Source organism: Polyodon spathula, chromosome 4 (genome assembly GCF_017654505.1).
Source record: "Polyodon spathula isolate WHYD16114869_AA chromosome 4, ASM1765450v1, whole genome shotgun sequence".
Lineage (NCBI taxonomy): Eukaryota > Metazoa > Chordata > Actinopteri > Acipenseriformes > Polyodontidae > Polyodon > Polyodon spathula.
The window spans coordinates 25,530,324-25,555,483 of record NC_054537.1 but is presented as its reverse complement, the minus strand read 5'-3'; the positions used below and the strand labels follow the sequence as shown (position 1 = coordinate 25,555,483).

At 36.6% G+C, this 25,160-nt stretch overlaps 2 protein-coding genes and 1 non-coding gene across 3 annotated transcripts; 2 read left to right on the top strand and 1 right to left on the bottom strand.

Moving 5' to 3' along the window:
• Positions 1-1,647: 1,647 nt before the first annotated feature.
• On the bottom strand, positions 1,648-19,991 carry LOC121314355 (retinol dehydrogenase 10-A-like). The gene is made up of 6 exons (XM_041247512.1): positions 18,997-19,991; positions 17,805-18,031; positions 11,770-11,868; positions 5,294-5,439; positions 3,997-4,128; positions 1,648-3,724 (listed from the first exon to the last, which is right to left on the bottom strand). Exons 1-6 carry the CDS (start codon positions 19,328-19,330, stop codon positions 3,607-3,609), a joined length of 1,056 nt encoding a protein of 351 aa, XP_041103446.1. The 5' UTR covers positions 19,331-19,991; the 3' UTR covers positions 1,648-3,606.
• A 419-nt stretch (positions 19,992-20,410) lies between these two features.
• LOC121314354 (60S ribosomal protein L7-like) lies at positions 20,411-24,456 on the top strand. The gene is made up of 7 exons (XM_041247511.1): positions 20,411-20,493; positions 21,373-21,475; positions 21,809-21,975; positions 22,246-22,383; positions 23,179-23,288; positions 23,469-23,681; positions 24,393-24,456. The coding sequence occupies exons 1-6, from the start codon at positions 20,480-20,482 to the stop codon at positions 23,675-23,677; spliced, it is 741 nt and encodes a 246-aa protein (XP_041103445.1). The 5' UTR covers positions 20,411-20,479; the 3' UTR covers positions 23,678-23,681; positions 24,393-24,456.
• LOC121315211 lies at positions 22,076-22,167 on the top strand. The gene has a single exon (XR_005950217.1). It is a non-coding gene; the product is annotated as a small nucleolar SNORD12/SNORD106 (small nucleolar RNA).
• Positions 24,457-25,160: the final 704 nt, after the last annotated feature.

Below are 25,160 nucleotides of genomic sequence, written 5' to 3'. Positions count from 1 at the left end.
GTCATTGAGGGTTACTTTTTACATGCATACATTTTTTTTCTCTAGGTTTAACCATGGACACTTTCAGGAGTTAACCTATATTTTTACAAAATTTAATTCTGTTCACTTTTTGCCATACCAGATATTGGCATAGTATTAGAAATCAGTGCACAATCAATACAAAGATTCATTGTAGAGTACTTAACTAAAAGCAGCATTTAAAATGTACAATGTTAACAATTTTCAAAGTTAAAATATGTCTTTGACTTTAAGCATATGTCAGTTATAACCAGGTGTTTGGATTTTTTTGAGAAAGACCAATCACTTTTTAATTTACTTATTTTTTATTTTTATTTTTTTAAGCGAGTGACCAATTATTATTTTCCCCCCAATTTGGAATGTCCCATAATGTTTTGTTTTTTCTCCTCACTGCAGCAAGTCCTCACATTGTGAGGGCATGTGAGTTTTATGTTGAGCAATCCAGAGCAGAAGTGGGCTGGCTACCAATCCCGGATAAGAGACGAGCCTAAATGTGCTCGGTGTCTGGCCAGTAGGGTTCGCTGTGGCGCGACAAGAGAGTCCCTGCTGGTTTCCCACCCTGGAAGAGTCAGTGCCAACGTGACACGCCCTTTGGAGTCCCCAGCAAAGTTCTACCTCTTTGCACAGCCTAGACGCGAACCAACACTGTCCAAGCTGCGTGACTCATCCTGCAATCCCAACGGCAGTGTGTTAACTGGATAAACCTCTCAGGGACCCCTACACTTTTCATTTACTCTTATCCAAATATATTAGTTTTTGTGACCTACTAAAAAAATGTAAATTAAAAGCAAAAATTATGTTTGAGTTTTGATTATTAAAACATGTTTTTTTATGCACTATTCGAAGTGCTTTAGAATGCTCCTCCTTTATAGCTGATTACAGGCTTCAAAATAATGTTAAACACATTGGCAAATGAAAACAAGTTGTAAAGGTCAGTTGTAATTATGCCTTGGAAGCATTTTGCCTCTCAGAACTCAACCATTTGCAAAGCAGCCTTTTCACATTTAGACCTAAAGGAACACTACTTATCAAATGTATTTTCCTGCAAGAGAAGAAATTACTAATGAACATAATAACTACATTATAAAACGTATATGTCTCGGTTTCTGCCGTCTACATGCAGAGATAAACATTTTATTCCTGCTCATCATTACAGCTGTTTTTTTTTTTTTTTTTTTTTGGGGGGGGGGGGGGGGGGGGTACAGATGTGTTCTGTATTGGCATAACCGTCATCCCCGACGAACCTGGTAGTGCTGCCGTTTCTAATAGTACCCTCTGATAGCTTAGTCTCATCTTTATATAGTGTAGTACTTAGGAAGATCTTGCAGCAGACATCTTCATAGTGCTCGTTCTGTATTAGTGCACTGCACTGATTCGTACTCAGTTGGGGGAAGTGAAGACTGATTGCCAAACAACTGGTCTGCATGGAGAATCATTTTCAAACAAAAAGGATGGGAAGTGTTAGACTGTGGTTTGCTTTGATGTCTACTTGGTTTCCAGTGTGGAACATAAGGCCATTCTTTCCAGTTCAGACCATTATAAGCTAATCCTGGAACTTGGCAGATATTGTAATTTCCTAGCTATTTGCTTACAAAAAAAAAAACAAAACACACACCACGCATAACAAAATGTCTGTCTAAATTATTTTTATTAATTTAAGTTAGGTTGATTCACTAAACATTTAAACAACCACATATAGTGCTCTGCTAAAAGAGCAGTCCCTACAAAGTTAACAATTACAAAAAGGAGACTTACAATATCTTACTGTAAATGAATGGCCTACAGATTGATAGAGGTAGAATTTTAGGCTCTTGACTCAATGAATGGGAAAAAAAGGAATACATCAGTATTATTGGAAAGAAGTTACAGTTCTGGTGGGTTTTGTGGTTTCATAAAAGCATGCCAATATTTGAAAACATTTTATTAACTCTCCTGGTACAGACAGTGGATAACAAGTTATCTTTAGATCAAGTTTCACATTGCTATTTCATGGGTAACCCCACAGACGGTTCAAACAATATTGGCATATTAAAACAATTCACATTTTCATTGAGTATAAACTTACTGTCACTTCCTACAAAGAGTTTTGTATCAACAACTAATAGGACAGACAAAACACAAGACTAATACAATACTGCGAAATAATATCTATATATATATATATATGGATTTTTATGTAATTTTCTAGTGTCTTGAAGGGTCCTTGGGGGCAAATCTTTAATTATAATTTCAATGTTTTTTGGAAATTACTTGTACATAATGGATTGACAGGGCTAGTGGCAAAGGCCCTTTTTTGTCAGATCGGCATCTCCCATGATCAGAAGGGAACTCAGTCTAAACTAGTGATTGTCTAAAATGAAAAGATCTGAAAATGTATCACTACTGACTTATACCTTAAGTTCACATCCAGAGCCTTTGAGGTGAAAGACTGGGGCATTGAACCATAACAAGATACCTTGACCATATCAACAACCAAAACAAGACAGATTAAACATTTAGTTTTTTGTACTGAACACAGGTTAAGGAGGCCAATGCATGAACTGTAAACTTATGCTCTACAAAACAGCAGCAAAATAAATTAAATGTTCAAAGTTGCTTAAAATCTTATTAGGATATTCATCCAAGATCTATACATTTCATCCCACCTACCCCAGGCACACATCAGCAGAGCTGTAGGCTTCAATACTGCAGATTTGATTTGACAGACGCATGCACAATGCTTGCAAGTTTTCCTTGCAGGGCCAAACTTTCAGCAAAAGGAATGTTAGAACCTTAGCATCAAATGCCCGACCTCCTAAATACAGCAGCACATTTTCAACAGGGACAGGAATATTTAATTGTATAGATTACTGTAGGGATATAAAAGTAAAAGGATGCTTGCTGATGAAAGCAAAATAAACCTTTGATAGACCTCTACCAAAATGTCCTTTCAATGCTTAGTTTTACATATATTAAAACATAAAAAAAAAAATTGTCCTTGCTGCAGTGCAATGGTCAGGGGTTTGTTTGTTTGATACATTTTTAGGTTTAAGTGTTCCAGCTTATTGTGTCAATAAAGTAAAAAATAAAATAAATTGTAGTATTTTTGGCTACGGATGATCCATTTTGCAGTATACAAAGCAGAAGTAGCAACATGCTTGGCATTGAACAATTCTCACATCATTTGTGGCAGTGAAGAAAACAGTAATTACAGTGCATGTCTACAAAAACTAAAGTGACTAGACCGATTTATACAGTAACATACTGTATATTACCACAGACACACTACAAAAAAAATGTGCTGGTGACTACACTAAGTAAATAACATTTAACATACCTTTGAATAACAATTTGTTTGCATAATTTCCAAACTTTTGTCAACTAATAAGTTTACAGTATATAATAAAAAGGTAAGTTTCTTATACAAAACCAGAAACAACAACAAAACAAAAAAACACTAGTGTAATACACAGCTTCCCCCACCCCAGGAGAATATAGTAAACCTTTGCATCTGTCCAATGCAAGTGCACTGGTAATGGTTCAGTCTCTGATAACAGTCCTTCAGTGGTTTACCCCTCTGCTCCTGTTAGGAACACCAGTCGTCTAGATTCAGTTTTTAGCTTCATTATTGTTCATTGCCTGTTTTCTTTGAGCGATGAATGGATACATACATTTATCTGCTCCCAGAAAACGATACATACACACAACTGCTTCAAAAGGCAGGATGCTGCAGGGAGAGAGGAAAAAAAAAAAAAGTTAAAAATAACACTATTTTACATTTTCTATGCTACCAAAAGCACCAGTGCCTGTAGGAAGGCACAGGATTGCCACAATTTGCAGAAATATATTGATTAAAGAAAATTAGAAATCTTGCTTATCTTATCCTCAAATTTGTAATTTTACTCCATGCATTTTTTTAACACTACTATGGACCATTCTTAGACAGATATGCCAATGGTAATAAAAGTATATTATTTTGTGGTTCAGAACAATGCTCACCTTTTCATGAAGTTGACCATGTACATGAGTCGAGGTGTGCAGATCATGGCCTGATCCGTGAGGATCGCCCGCATGGCTTGTTTTACACAGTACTCAGACTTCAGTGGTGGAAGGAAAGGTTCAATTTCTTTTCTGTATGTTTGGGAGGAAGAAAATAAATAAAGAAATCCACACCTTAGTAAGTCATTCAAGATGCAAGTACATATGGTGGACAGTAAAAGGTGTCTGGATTTCAAAGAAGAAAAAGATACATTTTAGCAGGAATAAAAGAGGCGACACCACGTAACTGTTAACACAGTGGTCTATCTGAAGCATGCAATGGTAATACTTGTCTCTACAAATCCCACTGCCAGTATTCAAACACAAATACACAGGGACTACATTATTTCATGCAATGCATGGTGAATAAAGGTCATTGATGTGTAATGGGTAACTATAGTAGGGAGAGGAGGAAGAGGGAAGAAAAAAAAAAAAACACCCATTCATACCACAACTACAGACACCCATAAGGAAATACCAGAAGTCACTTTCACCTTTAGTAATAAAAAAATTAAATGGAAAAAAGCAGAAAGAAATGTCTGATAGCTTGCACCATCTAAAACTAACAGACCAAAACAAATTTGGTCTTAAAACACTCGAGTATTTTCCTCACTGGTGTACACTTACAGTAAATATGGAGGGGAAATTCCTTGTGAAGGACAAATAGTAGCCATTTAAAAAGTGGGTGGGAAATCAGCAAACAAAGCAATGTGGGTAATTCCAAGACAGTTTCAATGTCAGGCCAGCAATAATACCTTACCACCACAGACACCTGTTGCGATAGGTCCAGGGGGTATTTGTCTGGTTCAGTGAGACTCATGACGTTTTATATTTATAGGACTGGGGCATTCAAAAAAGTAGTATATTGGGAAGATATAGTACACCCCTCAGCATCATGAAAAAAGGACGCCACCATAACCTACATGTGTCCTTCGGCTGCACGAGTGGAGCAAATAAATAAATACCTGTACTCTGCTTCAGATCATTAAACCAGCTTCACTTCTACCCACTTTATATATAATCATTACTCAGATATACTGCTTAGACTAAAAACTTAGTGTTAATTTATAACTGCTTTTATGTTCTACATTTTTTTCTTTTTAGTCCAGGGACACTTTCCTTTTCATGAACATGCAAGTACCGCATTAGACACTTTCTGAAACGCTCCACATAACTCATTCTTGCTGGGCTGAAGCGATACAATAAAGAAACACATGCTGAATAATATGGACAAATGGATGTTAAAACTGTCCCTTACCGGATTCTGCAGCCTCGGAACATGTCAGTGTCTACAAGGTATGGACAGACCAAGGTCATTTTAATGCCATCCTTTTCAGTAGCCTTCAGCTCATGACTTAATGATTCATGAAATCCAACAGCACCAAATTTACTTGCACAGTAATCCTAAAAGAAAGAAATTGAAATAAATAAGAATGCAGAGAGAGAGGGTATTTTAGTGCTAAAAGAAACTGCCTGCCTGCCCCCCTCCCCCAGATAAAAGACTCATGACATCACATTAGATCTTAAGTTTCATTAGCTTTATTCTTTTTGTATGTTAAGGGAAGGTTCATATTAGTGGGAAGCATTTTTGGTGTGGTTTAGCACTGAAATAATCTTCAAAGAGGCTTTGGCAAACACAGATGCATGATGAATAGATATTATTGAATAAAGGAGAGGTCCAATTGCCTGTTCTAATTGCAGTCAAAAAAAGTACAGAACATGCAGAGCTTTCAGAGTTTATGGAAAATATTAAACTATAGTAGAGTAAAAAGAAACAATATGGGGTTTTCCTTTGAAGTAGTATTAAGCTTCACGGAAAGGATACTTTGGAAATGAAAACACAGTTAAGAAAACAGAAAGCTGTTAAGTAAACATCTCAAAAGGCTCAAGAAAAATAAGACACGAACATGCACTGCTGATCCTTGTTTCTGCAATCTAAAAACCATTCAGAGGAAACCACTTTCCAAGAATACTGAAACTTCCTTTAGGGCAGCTATAAAATTAACAAAGTAATAGACTACTTTCATAATGGTGCAGGGTTCGAAATTAACACTTGCCAAACGGTGGTTAATTTGGTCTGTGGCAGGTAAAATTTCACATACTTATATGCCACAGTTGCGGGTACGTTTTTGTACACTTAACATTTGTAATGCCAGCAGCTGCTGTGCCACTGGTGCAAATTTGCGACAGACCGCTGTACCTTTAAACAGAAGCTGTTCACAAACAAAGAAACTTGAAAAAATTGTCACCACAATAAGCACCACAACTTCTGCTTTCAGTTGGTCTATTTAATATATGCTGTCATTCAAGATTTTTATTTTGCAAAATCACATATAAAAGTGATGCTGCTGACAACCAAGCAAAACAGAAGGATGTGGTGCTTGCGCTGTGAAGTGAAAGGACTAGTTTTCTGTACAGTCCGTTCGCATCTCCCTCTCGTTTAAGAATTGAGGTTAGTTTTTGATATTTACTTACATTTTTTTTTTTTTTTTTACTTAAACTAGATTTTTATAAACAGCTTCTGTTAATAACATAGTATAAATATTATCATTTTGTTCATTTTAGATGTAAATCGCTGTTAATGAGAACTTGTAAATGCTTAATGCTAAAAAAAAAAATAAAATAAAATAAATGCTTACTGCTAAATTGAAGTAATGTTTACATTTATCCCCCCCCAGATTGATTTACAATAAAATCAAATAGTATTTTAAACGTGTAGAAAATATTTTGCTGGATAGCCAATCAAGAAAATAACTTAGCAAGTTTTCAGTGTCTGTGGGAAGGGCATAGAAGGCAGATTGAAACTTACAGGTTCAAAACAAACCCCTCAAAGACATCTTGGGCTGCAATGTCTTTCTCTCCAAGATTACTTTTTACAAATAAAAAAAATAATACCACAGAACAGCAAAAACAGTTCAAAAAAAGTTGGTGAAAATGCTGAAAATTATTTTTTGTGGAAGAAAAACAAGATCGCTCTGGCAGTGCTGTTTGTTTATGTCATGTATTACCCCTCTTGTTAATTTTTTATTTTTAAAACTGCAAAAATAAATAAATAAAAATACACTGCACTGCAGGCTGTTGCCGATCAAGATAGCAAGCTTGAAAGTTGTGATCCTCAGGACAGTTTAGCTAGCGAGACAGGAAGAGGCAAGGTAGGAGACAGGGAATAAATAAATAAAAACTGCATTGCATAAGTGGAACCATATTTGTTCTACAGATCTACCAAATGAAGACAAAACTCACTCCAGGGTTTTCTTGTATTGCTGCATTATATTTGTATGGCTCACACTCATCTATTTACATATCTTTAGGTACAGTATTTTTATTCTTTATGGCCACACTTTCTGCTAGTGTAATTTACACTCATTCTATTATATTTTATTTTATAACAAAAAAATAAAAAAAAGTTTAGCAAGCATTTGAATCACTGTCAGTGATGTCAGATGGTTCAACCGACAGCGCTGTCATAGAAGAGGAGCTAGTACCTGTACGATTCTGCCAGAAAGGGCTGGTGACTGAACAGTTTGTGCGCATGCAGTCTGTGGAGAGGGCAGATGCCCAACATCTCAGAAGCTTTATCATCACTCGTGAGGCAGATTGTTTCAGACCCTGTTGAAATTGCTTATAAATGTTGCTTGTTTTTGCATTCTCTTTTGTCGTCGACTTCGTCGTTGCCCGCGGAAACAATGTTGGCCTGTAAAATTTCTGCGTGGCTGGTGGATATTGGCAGTTATGGGCAGATGTTTCTCTGTGCTGTACTTTTGCCAGTACTGGTTATCAAGATCAGATTCTATGTTTTTGCTTCAAACCGGACCAGCCAATCATTAACCCACTTTCAATCACGTGTAAAAGTGGAGGGGGGTCAGCTATCTCCTTTGTTTGCGTCAGTGTTATTTATATCGGTGATGCATGGGGCTACCAGATATGCCTTTTTTTTTCCCCCGGCTTCATTCGGCCATTGAAAAGGTTTTCTAGGCTTTTTCCGGAGAAAAGACGACTAGAGACCTGAGTTTTACGGCTTTTTGATTGGACTGGAAAGGGTTAATGTAGTTATTAAAACTTGCTGAAAGTAAGCCCAATACAAACCTCTTGGTGTATTTTAACATGTTTTGTTGTATTAACAATGTACAAGCTTGAGATTAAACAAATCATTTTTGATAATGATACTTACTGCTTTTATTGTTCATTTTTAAAAACGTTTTTTTAGAAGTTTGTATTATTATTGGATATAACGGTTATTAACTATTGTTATGATTCTTCTTCTATCAACATCAAACTGCTCCTGTTCGCACGCGGTGTAATCAATCAACATGAAACTTGGCAGGTATCATCCTATGTAGATTACAGTTCAGATGCAAAACAAACCTTTCAAAATCTTATTCGTGGGAACTGGTGAACCGATTGATCTGACACTTTGCATATGTCATCAGCAACCAAACCCGCTTCAAGTTTGCGAAGCAGAAGTTGCTGCGATAAAGCAGACTATCAAAATGGCTGCCACAAATTTTACCAAAACACACCCTAACAGCAAACTACATTTATTTGAAAGCCGTTTGACCAACAAACTCCAAACTTGGTAAGCATCGTCCTGGTGACAATGGAATACAGATATGCCAAAATGGAGATGTTTTGTAAAACAATTTGGCTGCCAGACGTACATTTGTGTCTTAAATTTAAAACTGCCTCAGTTGACAAATGGTTTACTTGACTAACTCCAAATTTCAAAAGCGTCATCCGTCACTGTATCAAAAAATGGTGTTGACCTAAAACCAAAATGGCAGTATGATGCTTTTTTTTTTTTTTTTTTTTTTTTTTTTTTTTTTTTTTTTAAAATCAAACCTTGACATCTTCTTGGGAACCAGTGAAGTGATTGACCTGACACTTGGCATACATCATCAGCAACCAAACGAAGTAGAAGTTGCTGCGATAAATTTTACTATCAAACTGGCTGCCACCAAATTCACCAAAACAACAAACTGCTTAACCAACTTACTCCCAACTTACTTCCAACTTGGTAGGCATCATTCCAGTGACAGAATTCAAATATGGCAAAATTGTGTTGTTTTGTTTAACAAGATGGCTGCCGGACCAACATTTTCAAATTAAATGTAAAACTGCTTCAGTTTAAAAACTGTTTACTTGATTAACTCCAAACCTGAAAACCACCATGCCTGTGTCAGTACAATTGACTTTTTCAAAAATGGTGTTTGTGCATGAACCAAGATGGCCAACTGATGCATTTTTTGGAAAAAAAAAACTTTCAAAATCTTCTTCTGGAGAACTGGTGAAGATTGACCGATTTCAAACTTGTCAAATATCAAGAACTAAACCCGCTTCTTCCAGTACTTGCTGAAGTGTTTGGTACGGAGGCTTGGGAGCTATAAAACCGCCTGGCAGTTCTAGCTATTATTATTCACAATGGTAGATTTTCCCAATGTTTTCCATACCGTATCCTTCTTAACCACTGCATATAAAAAGACTGTAATAACACTTTCACTTTATACTTGAGGGTGTACAATACAATGTTTTTTTTTATAAAACAAAACTGTTACTTAGTTCCCACTGACACACAACCTTTTAACAGTTGACGGAATGTTTAAATTGAGTTAGGATATTGCTATAAGGTTGTGTGTTAACAGCTATTCAATGACCGCATCAAACATGTGAAGCTAGTGATCTAATCTAATATAAAACGCTGGTCTCCAAGACGTGCCGGGTCTGCTGGCAAATATTGTAATTAAACGCCTCTGGCGTTTATTTTAAGTTTTACAGTGTTTTGTATTTATTCAAAATGTGGCCAAATTTCAATAATATAACGTATACCATATAATGTATCTTTCGTTCCCAGTCTATATTTCTCAAAGACGCAATCTGAGTTAAATAAGGCAAAATAATATTTGTTGGCAATTTAAGACCCCCTTTATTAACTGGACCTTGTAATTTAGTGAGGGCTAACTGTGGTTCCCCCCCACCCAAAAGAGAAGTGTTTAAGTTTGCGGGAGAAAAAAGTTTGATCGCTCAGGGGATCACAGACATCAAGTAGTTAACTTGTGGTGCACATAGCATTTTTATTACATTGACTTTCTCCCCAGATTGAAAGACTTCGCTTACTACAATTTTGCAAATGAGTTGTAATTTTATCTACAGTAATCTCTAAATTCGAGTCCACCATTTTTTCCAGCATAGGGTTTATCACAATTCAAGTAATAATTTATATTTCTAATATTTGAATTTCCATTTACCAAACAGGAAATGGCAGAAACATTTCGATGATGGTGGGACTTCTGACAGACCAATTTATCTTGTATTCAGATATCAAAGAAAATGATTCCACCAAGCTCAGAAACGATGGCACTGACCTCTGGGGTTCAGAGGCGGGCATCAATGCATCATGGGCACACAGCATTAATTTGGGTTTTCTGGGACCCCACAGAAATGCCCTTTATGGTTCTGCAAGATTTTATGGCTTCCGCTAAAGGCTCCAAGCCCAGTATAAATAAGGGGGGGGGGGGGGTAAAGGGCTCCATTCAACCCTGCTGAAAGCCTTTTCGCCATCCAAGGACATTACTGCTACTGCTAACTCTACATTCAGTAAAGAAATTGCTCTGTAGCTTCTGCATTCCATAATGTCTCTTCCAGGTTTTGGTAGAAGTGTTATTATTCCACTATTCATGCTAGTTGGGAATATCCCTCTATTCCATACTTCATCGTAAATCTCACACAGTACTGGGGTAAGAAAATCGCTTTACCGCTTGTAAAATTCACTAGGCAGACCGTCTTCCCCTGGCACCTTCCATGTTGACATTGGTTTTATTGCCTCTAATCTCCCCCTCTTATTTTTTGTTCAAAAAATATTTGTTCTGCATTAAGCTTTGGTAATTCAATCTGGAAAATGTTATAAATCTAGTGTCCCTGCTTTTGATTCCGATTGATATTTATATGGATTACTTCCATATGTTGTCTCCAATTCCTTCATTTCTCCAGTTTGCGTACCTTTTCTAAATCTTTATTTGTGGATATCATTTAATCAATTCACCCCTTACATATGCTTTAAAAAGCATATATACCATTGAGCTGTATTGTGTTGAACCTTTGTTAATATTACAAAAAGAACATTTCCTTCTGAAGCATGATTGTTTGAGCAGAGTTTTGTAATGTACTAGTAATAAAAAAAAAAAAAAAACGCCATTTCTGCGATTTCTCTGGCTTCCTCCCCACAGCCATTATAAGATTCACACTGGTATGGTCAGATATTGCAATAACTCCTGTGTGACATTTACTGACACCCACAACTATTTTTGTAGATTTAAAAACAGTCAGTTCTAGATGACACTTTCTGTACTCTGCTTAGTTTTGCCAGAGGTTTACAGTTATCGGGATTTGGTATTCCCTGGTTTTGACTTCATCCAGAAACAAGTCCTGGGTCTAGTAAAAATTTCCCCCTAAAACTACAGGCAGCTCCCAACTCCACAAAGAGTGTCCCTACATTAGCAAAGAACTCTGGGGGGAACGGGGACGGACATCAAGGAAGGGGAAGGAGGTCAAATTAAGTTTTTATATTTAAAAAACACCCAACACCACCAGCACATATTTGAACCTGGAACTGCAACAATGTCACAACTAGTTGTAGCGAGAGAATTCCAGTGGTTTATCAAAAGGACTAATTGGACAATGTTAAAACAACAAATTACAGAATGACAGTGATGGAAGCCTACAGAGTTTCAGATAACTAACCTCTACACCAGCCGTGCTGAACAATCCAAGTGAACTGGCAACCGTTACAATATGTCCATGGTTCATCTCCAGCATTTTGGGAAGGAATGCCTTGGTGGTCTAATGAATGAAAAAAAAAAAAAAGTGACATTTCAAGATAAAGAAAATTGGCAGCCATAAGCACAAACTGATGCCAGAATAGTAAACAACGATTCCAACATATCCACAGACAATTCTGTGGCTAGTAACCAAGCACTTTTTTTTTGTACAATTGGGACAAAGTGACAAAAAACATTACTTACACACACTATATATAGGAGTACTACCAGATTCAGTATAATCTATACATACTAGCCTCTAGTTGATACTAGGGTATCATGTTTATTTTATACAAATCTTAAAAGCAGAACACATTACAGCAGTGAGAAGTGTAGCTTGTTAAGTGCCCCCAGTCCCTTGAACATTTTTCTACCAGCTCAAAAATAGGAACAACTTTACCCCTGTTTCAGTGCATAGGTATAAGGCAAGCAACACAGAAAGAACGGTACAGAGTTACAGCAAGAGATCTGCCAGACCACTTATCCAGCGATGCATTCAAGAAACAAGTTAGATAAAACAGCTTTCACAAAAGTGATTACATTTTTTTTTTTTTTTTTTTTTTTATTATGGTCCTTTGCCATTCTTTTGAGAGTTTAATTGCTTCCAAAAAGTCAACAAGCACCCAAACCTATTTGCTTCCAGTCTCTCCAAGGACTAATTGAGCTATATCACCTGGTTCAGCGTACTGGAACTGGTGGCAAAAGAGCCATTAAGCAACAGTACATAAGAGTTCCTGTAACCCCTCAAATTATTCAGCATGTCAAACAAAACGATGGCTATGGCAGTAACAAAACTGCTTCTTTTTATAAGAGGGAAAAAAAAAAAAAACCCACACGTTACCTATTAACTGTGCCACACCTAGTTACAATTAATCATTGGTGGTATTAGTTAGTAAAAGAAAAGTGAGGAATGCCATTGGCTCAAAACGAGTCTACTAAAGCCAATGCTTCTTATGACAAGGCCAGTGTGTCACTATAGCTCTAATGACCTCCTGGACAATAAATGTGTGAAGCCAAACAGGAATTTATTTCTTTTATAATTGTTTCTCAACGCTTCCGTTTACGCTAAATTAACTCCCAACACCAAACTGCTTCTTTTACCACTCCAAGGTTACGTCCCTGTTGCGTTTCCTAATTGAGACAAACTCAAGAGGGTTTTGCGGCACAAAGACTCTCACAGCTGCAGTGTCACCCTAAATTAGTGCAAATGTACATTCAAAACAGGAACATGTGAAAATACTGTTTAAGAGGCACACCAGATGGCTACTAATTAGACGCCTCTATTAAAAAGAGACAAACTGGTAAAACAAACCAAACGCAGCAGAGCGTCTGAAGTTAATGGTGCATACAGTAAAGAATGCCACTTATTTACAGTTTAAAGTTTCATCATGTTGTTCTCTGCATAAACTTTCTGAACTAAAAAACACAGCATGTAGACCGTCTTACTGAGTTAATGTAAAAATGTTGCGCAAAATACAAAGTTAAAGCATAGATCTTCTTGTATCTTGAGTGGAGAGAGACAGTAAGTTTCAGTTTAAGCCAAGGCTTTCTCCGGAACTTTGCCTGCATGAACATAATCTAAATCAAAATAGATTATATACAAAAAATAAATTAAAAACCCTGTTTTTGTCATACTAGAATGGGTGCATTTCCCATACTTATTTTCCTAGAAATTCTCAAACGCTGAATAGTGCTGTACCAAGTACAAAGGAAAATTAACTGCATGATGAACTGTTAAATGAGCATGCACACAAGAACAAAGACACAGATCTGCATGGCTCGTTAAAGGAGAACTTGAATATATAAAGAGCATTGAGTCAAACAATGAGTAATACAGATGACTGGAACACAGGTGCACAAGTCCCTCCTCACAGACCACTCAACGAAAGCACTCAAGTAAGACCCCCGCCCCCGCCTTCTGCCTGGACGCTCCCATTATCCTGGCTAGGCAGGAATGCTGTATGGAGGAAGAGCTCCTTGTTCCCCATCACTTGGCATCTTTATAAAGCAGATCCAAGACAAGAAACCAATTGTAAGATAAATGGGTCAGGCACCAGCTCCCTATTACCAATACACATGAAGCCATCCTCAAGATGGGGATTGGAAAACTGGTATTAAAAGACAATTGAGACACTACAAGTGATCAGTATTTAATCTGACCTTAAATAACTAAAAACTCCCTTATCAAAAAACGAACATGCATCTATACATTTTCTACTTTTCAAATCAGTGATGACTATGACGCAACTACAGCTGCAGAAAGTACTTCTCTTAAAACACATCCTGCTGGCGATTAGAAAGTCTGGCAGAAAACCATATTATGATAATTACTTAGCTTCCTGCTGGCCCTTACGTCAGTACTATGTCCCAACACATACATCCAAATAATGAGGCTGTCCATCTGGAAAAATCTTTTTCTTCCATGCTTGATAAACAAAACGTTAGTATACCAAATTTCCAGGTCATGCTTATTTCCCCCAAAATGTGGGGGGAGGATCTGACCAATATACAATAATTGGTTGCAAATATGTTCTGTTTAAGGCAGCTATGTAACAATGGGAGGACACTGACCCGAGCCAAGAGTATGAAATCTTAGAGAAAACTTCTTTGCATCACTAATTTGATGATCAGTTTTCCTTTTCTATTGTAGGAGTGCATTTCAAGTATGGTAAACCTGTACGTTTTAGACAAAATAAAAAAGGCACTTGGATACATTATCGTAAGTACAAGTGTTAACAGGAGATACTGCAAAAGTGATTAGTTATGAAATGAATGGGTTAAAACAGTCTGGATTCTCAAATAATGTGTTCTTTGTACACATTAAGAATGACTGTACAGTGTACAAGTAGTAAAAAAAAATAAAAAATAAAAAAATCACACTGCATGTTTATTTTTTTTTTTAAACTTAAGCCCATAGGCAAATAACGGTAACACAAAATAAAATTATACCTTCATAGTACACAACTGTAGAATTCATAAATAGATTTTAAAGTAAAGGAATTTAGCGCACTTTTTTTTTTTTTTACCAAACTACTTTGTACACAAAACATAGCTGCACTAACAAGCTATGATACCACACAGTACCTTACATATCCTGCACATAAAAGAAATATCAATTTTAAATGTACATAGAATAGTTTACAGTGTAGGCGTGGCTGCAAGAAACACACACAGCCTACCTGCTATTTTCTAAAATAGTCCACAATTGTTTTCTGTTGGTATGATAACCTTAGTGTAGCATATTTTGCACATAGAGTACCTCCATTTTCTCTAAGAAAACTGAAATAAATACTAAACGTAGTTTTCCTTTTTTGTTAAGCAGTTTTGAAAGAGTGCTCACTGCTACTTTCACTCACCGCCTTTTCTCAACAAAATCTCACAAAAGCCTCACAACCACTGGGTCATCGTTAGAAAGTTGTGGCTGCTCAAAGGTGGAATACTCAGTAGATTCAATAAGTCAAAAATCTCTACAAAATGTATGGATCTTCACACCCTGGCACGTGTTACCCAACATTTCCAGAAAGACGTTTAAAAAAAGGGGAAAACGGACACATCCTAAAAGACTTTCATCGGATTGAATCATGTTACTATTCTGAGATTCACTGTAGGCATATAAATCACATATGGGCTGCAAAACAGAATTATAAAAATATAATAAATTAAAAAAAAAATTGCATACTGGCAGTTTCATGCAGCCTAATTTTGCCTGCAGCTTGAACAGTTATGAAACTGCTCCTACTGTAAACCCTTCTTTATAGTCTTCTTCTGCAGCTTTGAAACCAGATAAATCAATTTTCTGAAATGACCTTGCCTCGAGCCAAAATACTTTCTCAATCCACTCTACTTCTGAACCAATCACCTATACTGGAGCATTCACAAACAGGTTTCTGGTTTTCACACAAGGGACTACACAGTACTCCAGGGAATTAACACAAGCTTTTACACCTGCTGGAAAGTGATTGAGCTGGTATCACAACCTCAACTGCACTGCACTACACTTTGGCTCAGCACAACACAGTTAGTGCGGTCTTTATAAAAGCATTTAAAAAGAACAAGTAGTTGAAGATAGATGCACTTCCCTGAAGGTTTTTAAACCAACATTTCTCTTCCCTGGTGATTGGTCCATGAAAACAGGGCCAAGTAGTACTCATAATGGTGATTTGTGGTATACCTGACAACATACCTGAAATTGAGACCAGAAAGCCCTATAATTAAAGTTTGAAAATTCTACAGAAAACAATGTGCTGCCGATGCATTTTTACTTTTCATTAGGGATGGGCATTCATAAAACTATCCAATTTTAAGAGTTATTTGAAAACAAAACACAAGACAGACGAATGTTGAAGATAACACAAATTCTTGTTTCAAAATTCCATTTCATATAATTTCATTGTCAACAGGCAGGACATACTAATGAATCTCTTTGCATCCAAGCAGTTGATAACCACAACTGTACCAGTGTAGACAACACACAGATTATATCCACTAATCTTTTTCTTTAAATATGGTGAACTGGAATTTTACAGCAACATGGTACATTGTAGATTTGGTATGGTTAATTGCATTGCTTGATTCAACTTTTTTTTTTTTTTTTTTTTTTTTTAAATGAACCAGATTATATCTAATCAATCATGACTTAAATCGTAGATCTAACAAGCATATCTTCAAACAAAAACATAATGTTGGATTTGTTTTATGCTGAATATAATTCTGCTGCTAAAGTAATTATTAAAAAAAAAAAAAAAAAAAAAAAAAAAACACACACTACAACAGGTCAGGTCTTATCTAAACAATCCTGGCAGTCTTTCCACTCCTTGGTTATTTAGTGACAACAGTTTAATCAGAAAAAGGTGAAAGTGAGAACGGGGTAACACAAATGGCATGTCCCAGAGGAGGATGGGTGTTAATTAAATCTTAATTAACTTGTCTGTACAGCAGGGGGTATGGAGAATCCTAGAGTGCTGAAAAGCCTCAGGCATGTATAGGCTGTATGTATATCTGACAGACATTTTTAAGCATATTTGTCCTTTTGTGCTTCTATCCCCAGTAATGAATCTGCACTGTAAACTTGTACTATGATAGGACCCAAGTTAAGCAAAGTACCAATTAGTCTGATTTGTAAATGCTTTCCCTTTTCTCCTTCATGAATAGTAAATGTGTCTGTTTGCCAAGTATAGTACTATTATGAGAAAGCAGACAACACAGGAAGCACATTCCAAAAACTGAACAATTGCTACAGCTGCAATTTGTATTTCAAAAGAACCCCCCCCCGTCAAAGTTTTTAAAACCTTATACAGTTTAATTTCCATAGTACTGTATGACACATGGTGGAGTATGAGCAGCTAGAAAATGAAACAAACAAAAAGTAGTATAAATTATAGGCAAATTGCTTTGGTGCATGCTTAACATGATCTATTAATATTGCTATAAAAAAGGGCTGCTGTTATCCCGTTTTTTCAAGCTCAATGACACATACAGCAACCTCCAACTACTTTATTATTGTGACAATTTTTTTTTGTAACACTCAGATGAAGTCATGAGGTTCATGTTATCTTTGGTACAATCCACCCTTCATCTAAGAGACTTGGCTTGCTTGGGGAATATTTCATATTGTTCAATAAAATAGAAAACTTGGATCAAGGAAATTAAAAACCAACAAACCTCTGAACAGTTAAGAGGGAGAGGGGTACAAGTGGAAAAGTGAAATCTCAAGTAACAGTGAAACAAAAATATATCTTACAAAGGGGGGGGGGGAAATCAGGGTGCTGCTGTAATGTGTTGGATGGATTTGGTACAATGGACCACACTCACTGACAGAGGCCAGAGAAAAGGGAAGATAAACCAAACTTGTACTATACATTATAAAAGTACAGACAAGATAAGCATCAGTTTGAATTCTGAACAAATATTCCATTACAGAAAGATAAGGTGCAGAGATGCGTTTAAGTCGCAACTTACCCAGAAATGGGCATGACAGTTTACCATCATTGTCCTCTCGATCAGCTCGTCGGGGCACTCGAGAAGGTGGTGACCGGACACCACTCCTGCGTTGTTAATTAGGACATCAACGTCACCCACCTCCCTTCGCACCTTCTCCGCGGTCAGGTACACGCTCTCGCGTTTACCCACATCACAAACATATGTGTACACCTGAGGCTGGAATGGAGGGACCTCTGCCACACCATCTGCGTTAAAATAAAAAAAAAAAAAAAAAAGGGAAAGATTGACAATTATTCACCATGGATTAACACACAATCTGTTCCAGATGCAAGTCACTTAAGGGACATTTTGGTTTAATTTTGTGCATACTACTAGAACCTAAACCATGTCCCACTTAACACACTTCGAAGAATCAGTTCTAGTCTCACAGGATCAGCCAATTACCTCAGTGCTATTCTGCAATACGGGAATGTAACTGGCATGACAAATGAAACAACCTGGGAGATCAGCTTCTTGGCAGTAGAAACAAGGTTGCAACAGTTATTGCCATAGAGAAATAAAGATAACCTCTAGTTACTTTTGCTAGAAGCCTGGTCAGCCCTGCAGACTGATGTATATTTATTGGGCATGTGTAGTTTCTCCTGCCAGTGGAATTGCACCCTACTCTGTGGGACTCTTAAGTAAAGTTTATTCTGCTATATCAAAAAAGGACGAGCAAAATACATGGTCCCTTTTACCAACTGATATCAAAACTCAAGAACCAAGCTTGCACAAGGATAGTTTTAATAGATTTTAAAATGTGCATGGAGTGGTTTTATTTGTATTATTAAATAAACGCATATTAGATCAAATTACATCTAGCCTAGATATCAATTAATAATAGTACATAACGGAAACACTAGTTAATGAAAAGTAGGTTGCAAGTTTCTATATATATATATATATATATATATTATAATCATAGTAGACGGGGGGGAGATCTGAGTATGCTCAACAGAACAAATAGTACAAAGAAAGTGCATTCAATTAAAACCAATAAAAAGGTCCGCATTTTCAGATATAAAGAATCAAAGTTCCAAGATAAAGTTTTGGTCGAGTAATTTAGTTATCGCTAGCCATCACTAAAGAATTACAGACGATACAAATATATTACAAACCACCTACCGCTGGTGTAATCAGATTTAATAATCGGTGTCAAACTTTAATTTACCTTCTGTGGGCAGAGTGCTGTCCATCTCCCGGTAGATTTGTCGGACCATCTCCGCCGTCTCCTCGTTGCCTTGGCTGTTGATATCCCACAGCACCAGAACCGCTCTCTGCCTGGCGAACTCCTTAGCAAAGAGTCGCCCCAGCCCGCTGCCTGCCCCTGTGATCAGGCAGACCTGGCCCGCAACACTCTTTTCTTTGGGGCGGACTAGCCACTTTACCCCAGCTAGCACGAAAGCCCAGAGCACTTTTAAAGTAACAAAAAAAAACTCCGCAACGATGTTCATACTGGCCCGTGTAGTTATAAGGATATCTGAAACTAAACTGTAGCTACACATAAACCTACAAAAGGTTATTAAAAAAAAAAAAAAAAAAAAAAAAAAAAAGCGAGACGACACCTGAAACAACTCTTTCTAGCTTATGACAGCAAAGTTGTAAAAATGCACATGCTTGTAACTAAAAAATAAATAACCCGGTAAAAATTCTTATAAAATATTTGTTTTACAGTACGATACGTCGAAACGTAATACAAACAATATCACCTTTTTAAAAAAATAACAGAAGTAGAAGTTTTAGTTTCGGAAACTTTTGGAAAATGATTTAAGATAAATAACCAGTAGTATTTAACGGCACACACAAGGACTCGGCAGCATGTCGAAGTCCAATTAGCATTAAAAAATAATTATTATTATTATAATTAAAAAATAAAAAAATATAATTGTTATACAGTGCAAAAAGAAATGCACTTGTTCCAGTTCGAAAGCTTGTTCTAAACAAGCAGCAGCAGCTTTCAACAGCGAGATTTTCTTAACACAGGGCAAAGCCGTGTTCTTTAAAATGCTCAAAAGAAGCAACACCAACAGGACCAATAATTAAGTTAATGCAGATACGGCGCACGATGCCTATACCCTGTAAGTACAGTAAACGACTTTGTTTAGTATAAATACTTCGCTACCCTCTGTTGCCCCCTTCAGCTCCAACACTGCTGTCAGAACTTTGATCATTTTTAGCGCTCTGCCTCTCTATTTAAACCAGCCTGGCACCGAGAAGGACCCGGGCAAACAGCACACCCTTTTGCTGCCAAAACAAAAACAAAAACAAATTATTTCTTAATTTACTTTTTTTTTACAATTACAATCAAATAACTACATTTTCTTTCTTACACTTAATACTACTAACTTTTTGTTGTTGTTGTTTTTTAACACGAATTAACGTTTCAGGCAAAAAAGAAAGCCACCATGCTATAGCGTCTAAGTATGCCCGTGCGTGTTGACTTTTTTTAGTATAAGTACAAATACTGACAATACGAATACTAACATTGTTTTAATTTTCATGTTCACTTGGTGTCCGGATAATTTACACAAATATAAATAATGAATTACGTTGATGAAAAATAACAATCAGGCAATTCGACAGACAGCTACAGCTGGACCACTCCTTTAAGTGCACGGCACGCATGCGTGTTGCCCTCTTTTCCGGTGGTGATAATGGCGGGTGTAGAGTAAGTGCAGTTCTGTTCTCTTTCTGAAATCCCCTCGAATCCAGTTAATAGTGCACTGATATTAAAATAACACTATGAAATACATATATGTACAAGCATATTAATTAACCAGACTACATATTGATGCAAAGTGACTTACAAGTAAGTCAGATTAAAGATACGAATGATCTGGTTTGTTTCTGTGAGGGAAAATAAATGTGCTATAACCTGGGATGCCTGTATGGAAAATAAAACGGTTCAAAATCAACCAGTACATGTCCATATTATATATATATATATATATATATTATATATATATATATATATATATTATAGTAATTTTAAGGGTGCTATCTGCGCATCCGTACTCCTGACTGGGCCTGTTGACGTACTGCAAGTGTGGTGTTTAAAATGAGCATATTCTCACTCGCCTGTGTTTTCATTAACGCAGTGTATCTGTGTAAAGAGTTTTCTTTTCCTGACGTTTAACAGGTCTGACTGCTGACAGTGTAGAAGTCACTAATTACTTATTGAAACTTGGCAAGTGTTTATTTAGACCGAAATTATTTCTTCAAACGTGAATACGCGTATGTGTATTTCATGACTTGAAATTCCAAATTTAGGTTAAATCCAATACACCGGGCCCATTTGTATTAATATTCTATATATATATATATATATATATATATAATATATATATATATATATATATATATATATATAAAAAAAAAATCAGGTAATTGTTTTCCATTTATCCAACCCCGTGCCAAACAGGGGGACTAAGTCCTCGAGTTCGTAAACCTTTAAGTGACTTCCCTTTAGAGCTTTGCTTAAGCATGTTTCAGAGACCAGTACAAGTTGGCTAAAGGGTTGTCCATTTTTGTTTCCTCACCTTACCAGAGAGAAGAAGGTACCTGCAGTTCCCGAAAGCCTTTTGAAAAGGCGAAAGGCCTTTGCGGCCATGAAGGCCAGGCGCATCAAGAAGATGCTTTCTGAAAAAAAGGTAAGTGGTGATTAGACAATTAATTTAAACTGGTAGTTACATTGTTGTTTTTGGACTGGTTTGAGTAATCCATTAGAAACTCCAGTAACGTTGAATAACTTCAAGCATTGAGTCTATACCCTTGGTACATTTTTTAACTGTGTGTCAGTTGTGATATTTACAACAAGTAATTTCTGTAGGATCTCTCTGGGGAAAAAACCTGACGTTTTCAGGGTGCACAAAATAAGATGTAGGCAGTTGACATGCTTTAATTTGCAAGAGATTGATTGTAGTAATTGTGGTCTAAAAATGTTCTACTTGAATAAAATTACTTTTATTTTTTTATGATGGTAGGTGCGCAAAGAGAAGAGAAAGATCATATACAAGAGAGCTGAGTCTTACCACAAAGAGTACAGACAAATGTACAGGCGCGAGATCCGCTTGTCCAGAATGGCCCGCAAAGCTGGAAACTACTACGTACCTGCTGAACCCAAGTTGGCCTTTGTGATCAGGATCCGAGGGTAAGCATTGTGCAGAAGGAACTAGTCCAGCCAGCAAGGGGTTTAGTTTAAAGGTACAGCAGTGTCTTGAACATCTGTCTTGGCTTGACTACATTCAAATACTATGGTTAATGATGTGTAAACTTTTTTCCCCATCTTATCGACAATGCTGATAACATCTGAAATTAAGCCAATAATGACTGAAACCATGGTTTTACAAATGTGTGCATGGTTGTATTGAGTTGCAGTGTTGATGTTAGTTAATTGTACACCTTTTCTCCCATCTCCCAGTATTAATGGTGTCAGCCCCAAGGTGCGTAAAGTGCTCCAGCTTCTCCGACTCCGCCAGATCTTCAACGGTGTCTTTGTGAAGTTGAACAAGGCTTCCATCAACATGCTCAGGATTGCTGAGCCATACATTGCATGGGGGTGAGTTGTTTTCAGAAGACTCTTTCAAAGTACATAATTTAAGCTTGTCTTGCTTAATTTGGGGGAATGTATGGAGAAACCTTTATATCCGTATGATATGTCACATGGTCATGTGCTTCAAGTAGCAGATCTAGGTCTACTTTTTAAAGGTGATAGTTTTATTTATTTACATCTGGCGTGGGATGTATGTTACGAACAGGACAGGCTCTCACTGGCAACTCAATGTAATGTATACCTATGATTTTTTGGGAAAATAAGGCACCCCCAAAATCCCACAGTGGTCAAATCAGCATTTCTTCTGTGGATCTTAATACTAATGAGGAGTTAAACAAATATTTTCTGTTGAGTGAACTGTTAAGTCAGTCTTGTCTTTGGGAAGTGGCATCTGAAATAAGTGGTATTGGATGATGTATTCTGTTTTTCCCATGTAAATGTGAAACTTGTATTCTAGTTTGTACATTCTATATTGGCAAACGCTTTACATTTTGTAACTGAATCCACCAGTCTTTTTATACTGTGCTTTACCTGAAAGGTAGAGTAGTTTGTTTATTAATGAGACCATACATTCTTAATATTGGCTGCTAGGGTTCAGTTCTCCCTGGGAGGAATAGAGTTGCCATTTTTCAAAGCTAAAAAACACATTCTTCCAATTGTTTGGTGTTCCACTTACTGTTTATGCAAGTTACTGTAATACTGTTTCACAACACAACTGATCTCAATGACACTTGTAGCGTGTGTTTTAATATCTTTGGTAGGGGATGCATGTAACACTATTGTTTTAATTAAATACCCCAGTTACCCCAATCTGAAGTCTGTGCGCGAGCTGATCTACAAACGTGGTCACGGAAAGATCAACAAGCAACGTATTCCTCTGGTTGACAATGGCCTAATTGAGAAAAATCTTGGTATGTTTTTACTATTGTCTTGTAAGATGTATATTGTTAAAAGGATACTGGTGTAAACTTTAATCACTATTACTTGCAGCACTTAAATCTGCACATTTCAGCAAACCGCGAAACATCATCCGAAAGGTTTTGCTCCGAAAAGGCTAGATGACAAGTTCTGATGTAAATTATGTATTTCAGGCAAAACTGGCATCATCTGTACTGAAGACCTGATCCATGAAATCTACACAGTTGGAAAGAACTTCAAGGCTGCGAACAACTTCTTGTGGCCCTTCAAACTGTCTACTCCACGTGGTGGAATGAATAAGAAGACCACACATTTTGTGGAAGGTGGTGATGCTGGCAACAGGGAGGACCAGATCAACAGACTCATCAGGAGAATGAACTAACGAGGTAAAGTTTGATGCATTTTCAAAATGTATATGGTAGGTACTTCAATACTATTTTCTTTCTTTGTAAGAAGTGTTACATGATATCTAAGATAAATTCTCCGTAAGTGTGAAATGTTCAGTTTTAAGACCTGGTTCAAGTGTCATTATCCCCATGAATATAGTTTTGAGTAAAATGTTTAATTCAAGTTAGATTTACTGAAAAACAGAGCAACAATGTCAAGATTTTTTTTTTAATAAAGCTTTCTGATTTTCAGTAAATTCCTGAAGGCTGTTGGGCATAACATGCCTTAAGATGCCGCTGCCCTTTTGGCTTTTTTATTCATGCAGAATTAAGTAGCTTTAAATCCTGTTATGTAGGAATGCTAACTTTAAGATGAACACATGACCTTTTACATGCCCCAATTAATTTTTGGGGGTATTCATAAATGCTCTTGGGCAAACAATTACTTTTTGTGACTGGGAGCCAAAACATAATGTGAGCAAAACTACCTGTTAAATTTCACCTTGCATATTTTGGTGTATGCATTGTACCGTAGAAGGAGTAATGTTCTAAAATTAACAAATGCTCTCTATTCAAAGTCTTGTTTGGATGGATTGGTCTCTTGTTCAGATATCATTAAACCACTATTATGTAATTTCATTTGACCAGTGTATAAATGAGCAAAATGTAATGACTATTATACTTATAACTTTTTTTGTTCTTTTATTGTAGATATTCTACAGATGATCTATCATGCACCGGTCTGTTAAAAATTAAACTTGACAAAAAAGGAAAAGTGGTCTCTTGTTGTTCTTCACTAGGCTGGTAAAACATTTATTTGGGGAAATATTGAATTCCTTTGTGATTTTAAGTTGGCATGTTGGTCTTCAGGATCAAACCTTGTGTGCTAAAATTAGTTTCCTTGTGGTGTTCCTTTTTTTTTTTTTTATGTATTTCTTAGTGTGATGCTGTTACACTCCTCCATAGTACCCCATCACTTACTGGGGTAGAGGTTAATTTCATTGCCAGGCTTGATCTGATAGTCCGTGAGAATGAATTTAACAGTTGAGTGTAACTTGAAAAATCCTGAATGAAATATGAAATTTATATATTTGGCACAAAGGGGATCAGTGATATAGTTGCAATATTTACATCTAGAACAGTAAATGGATACAAAGTTAATTGTGTTTTGACATCTGTGACCCAGTTTTTAGATTAGAACATGATTCTGCATCATCAGCCAATCTGCTTCAAACTAACAACCCCCTCACCTGTCAATCCAATTTAAAATCAATCTGTTCAAGTCCTGGCTTTTCTATTATGATTTGGTGAATTGAAAGCTTAGTTCTATTAAATCTATTGGACAGCAAATTGGTCCAAATTTATTTTCTGTCAAAACCAACTAATCCTTTTGCACTGACAAAAGCAACATCCTTTGCCCACAAACTGCCGAGTCAGCTAATCACAGCCTATTTGCTCAACCTGGAGTGCAGACAGCAT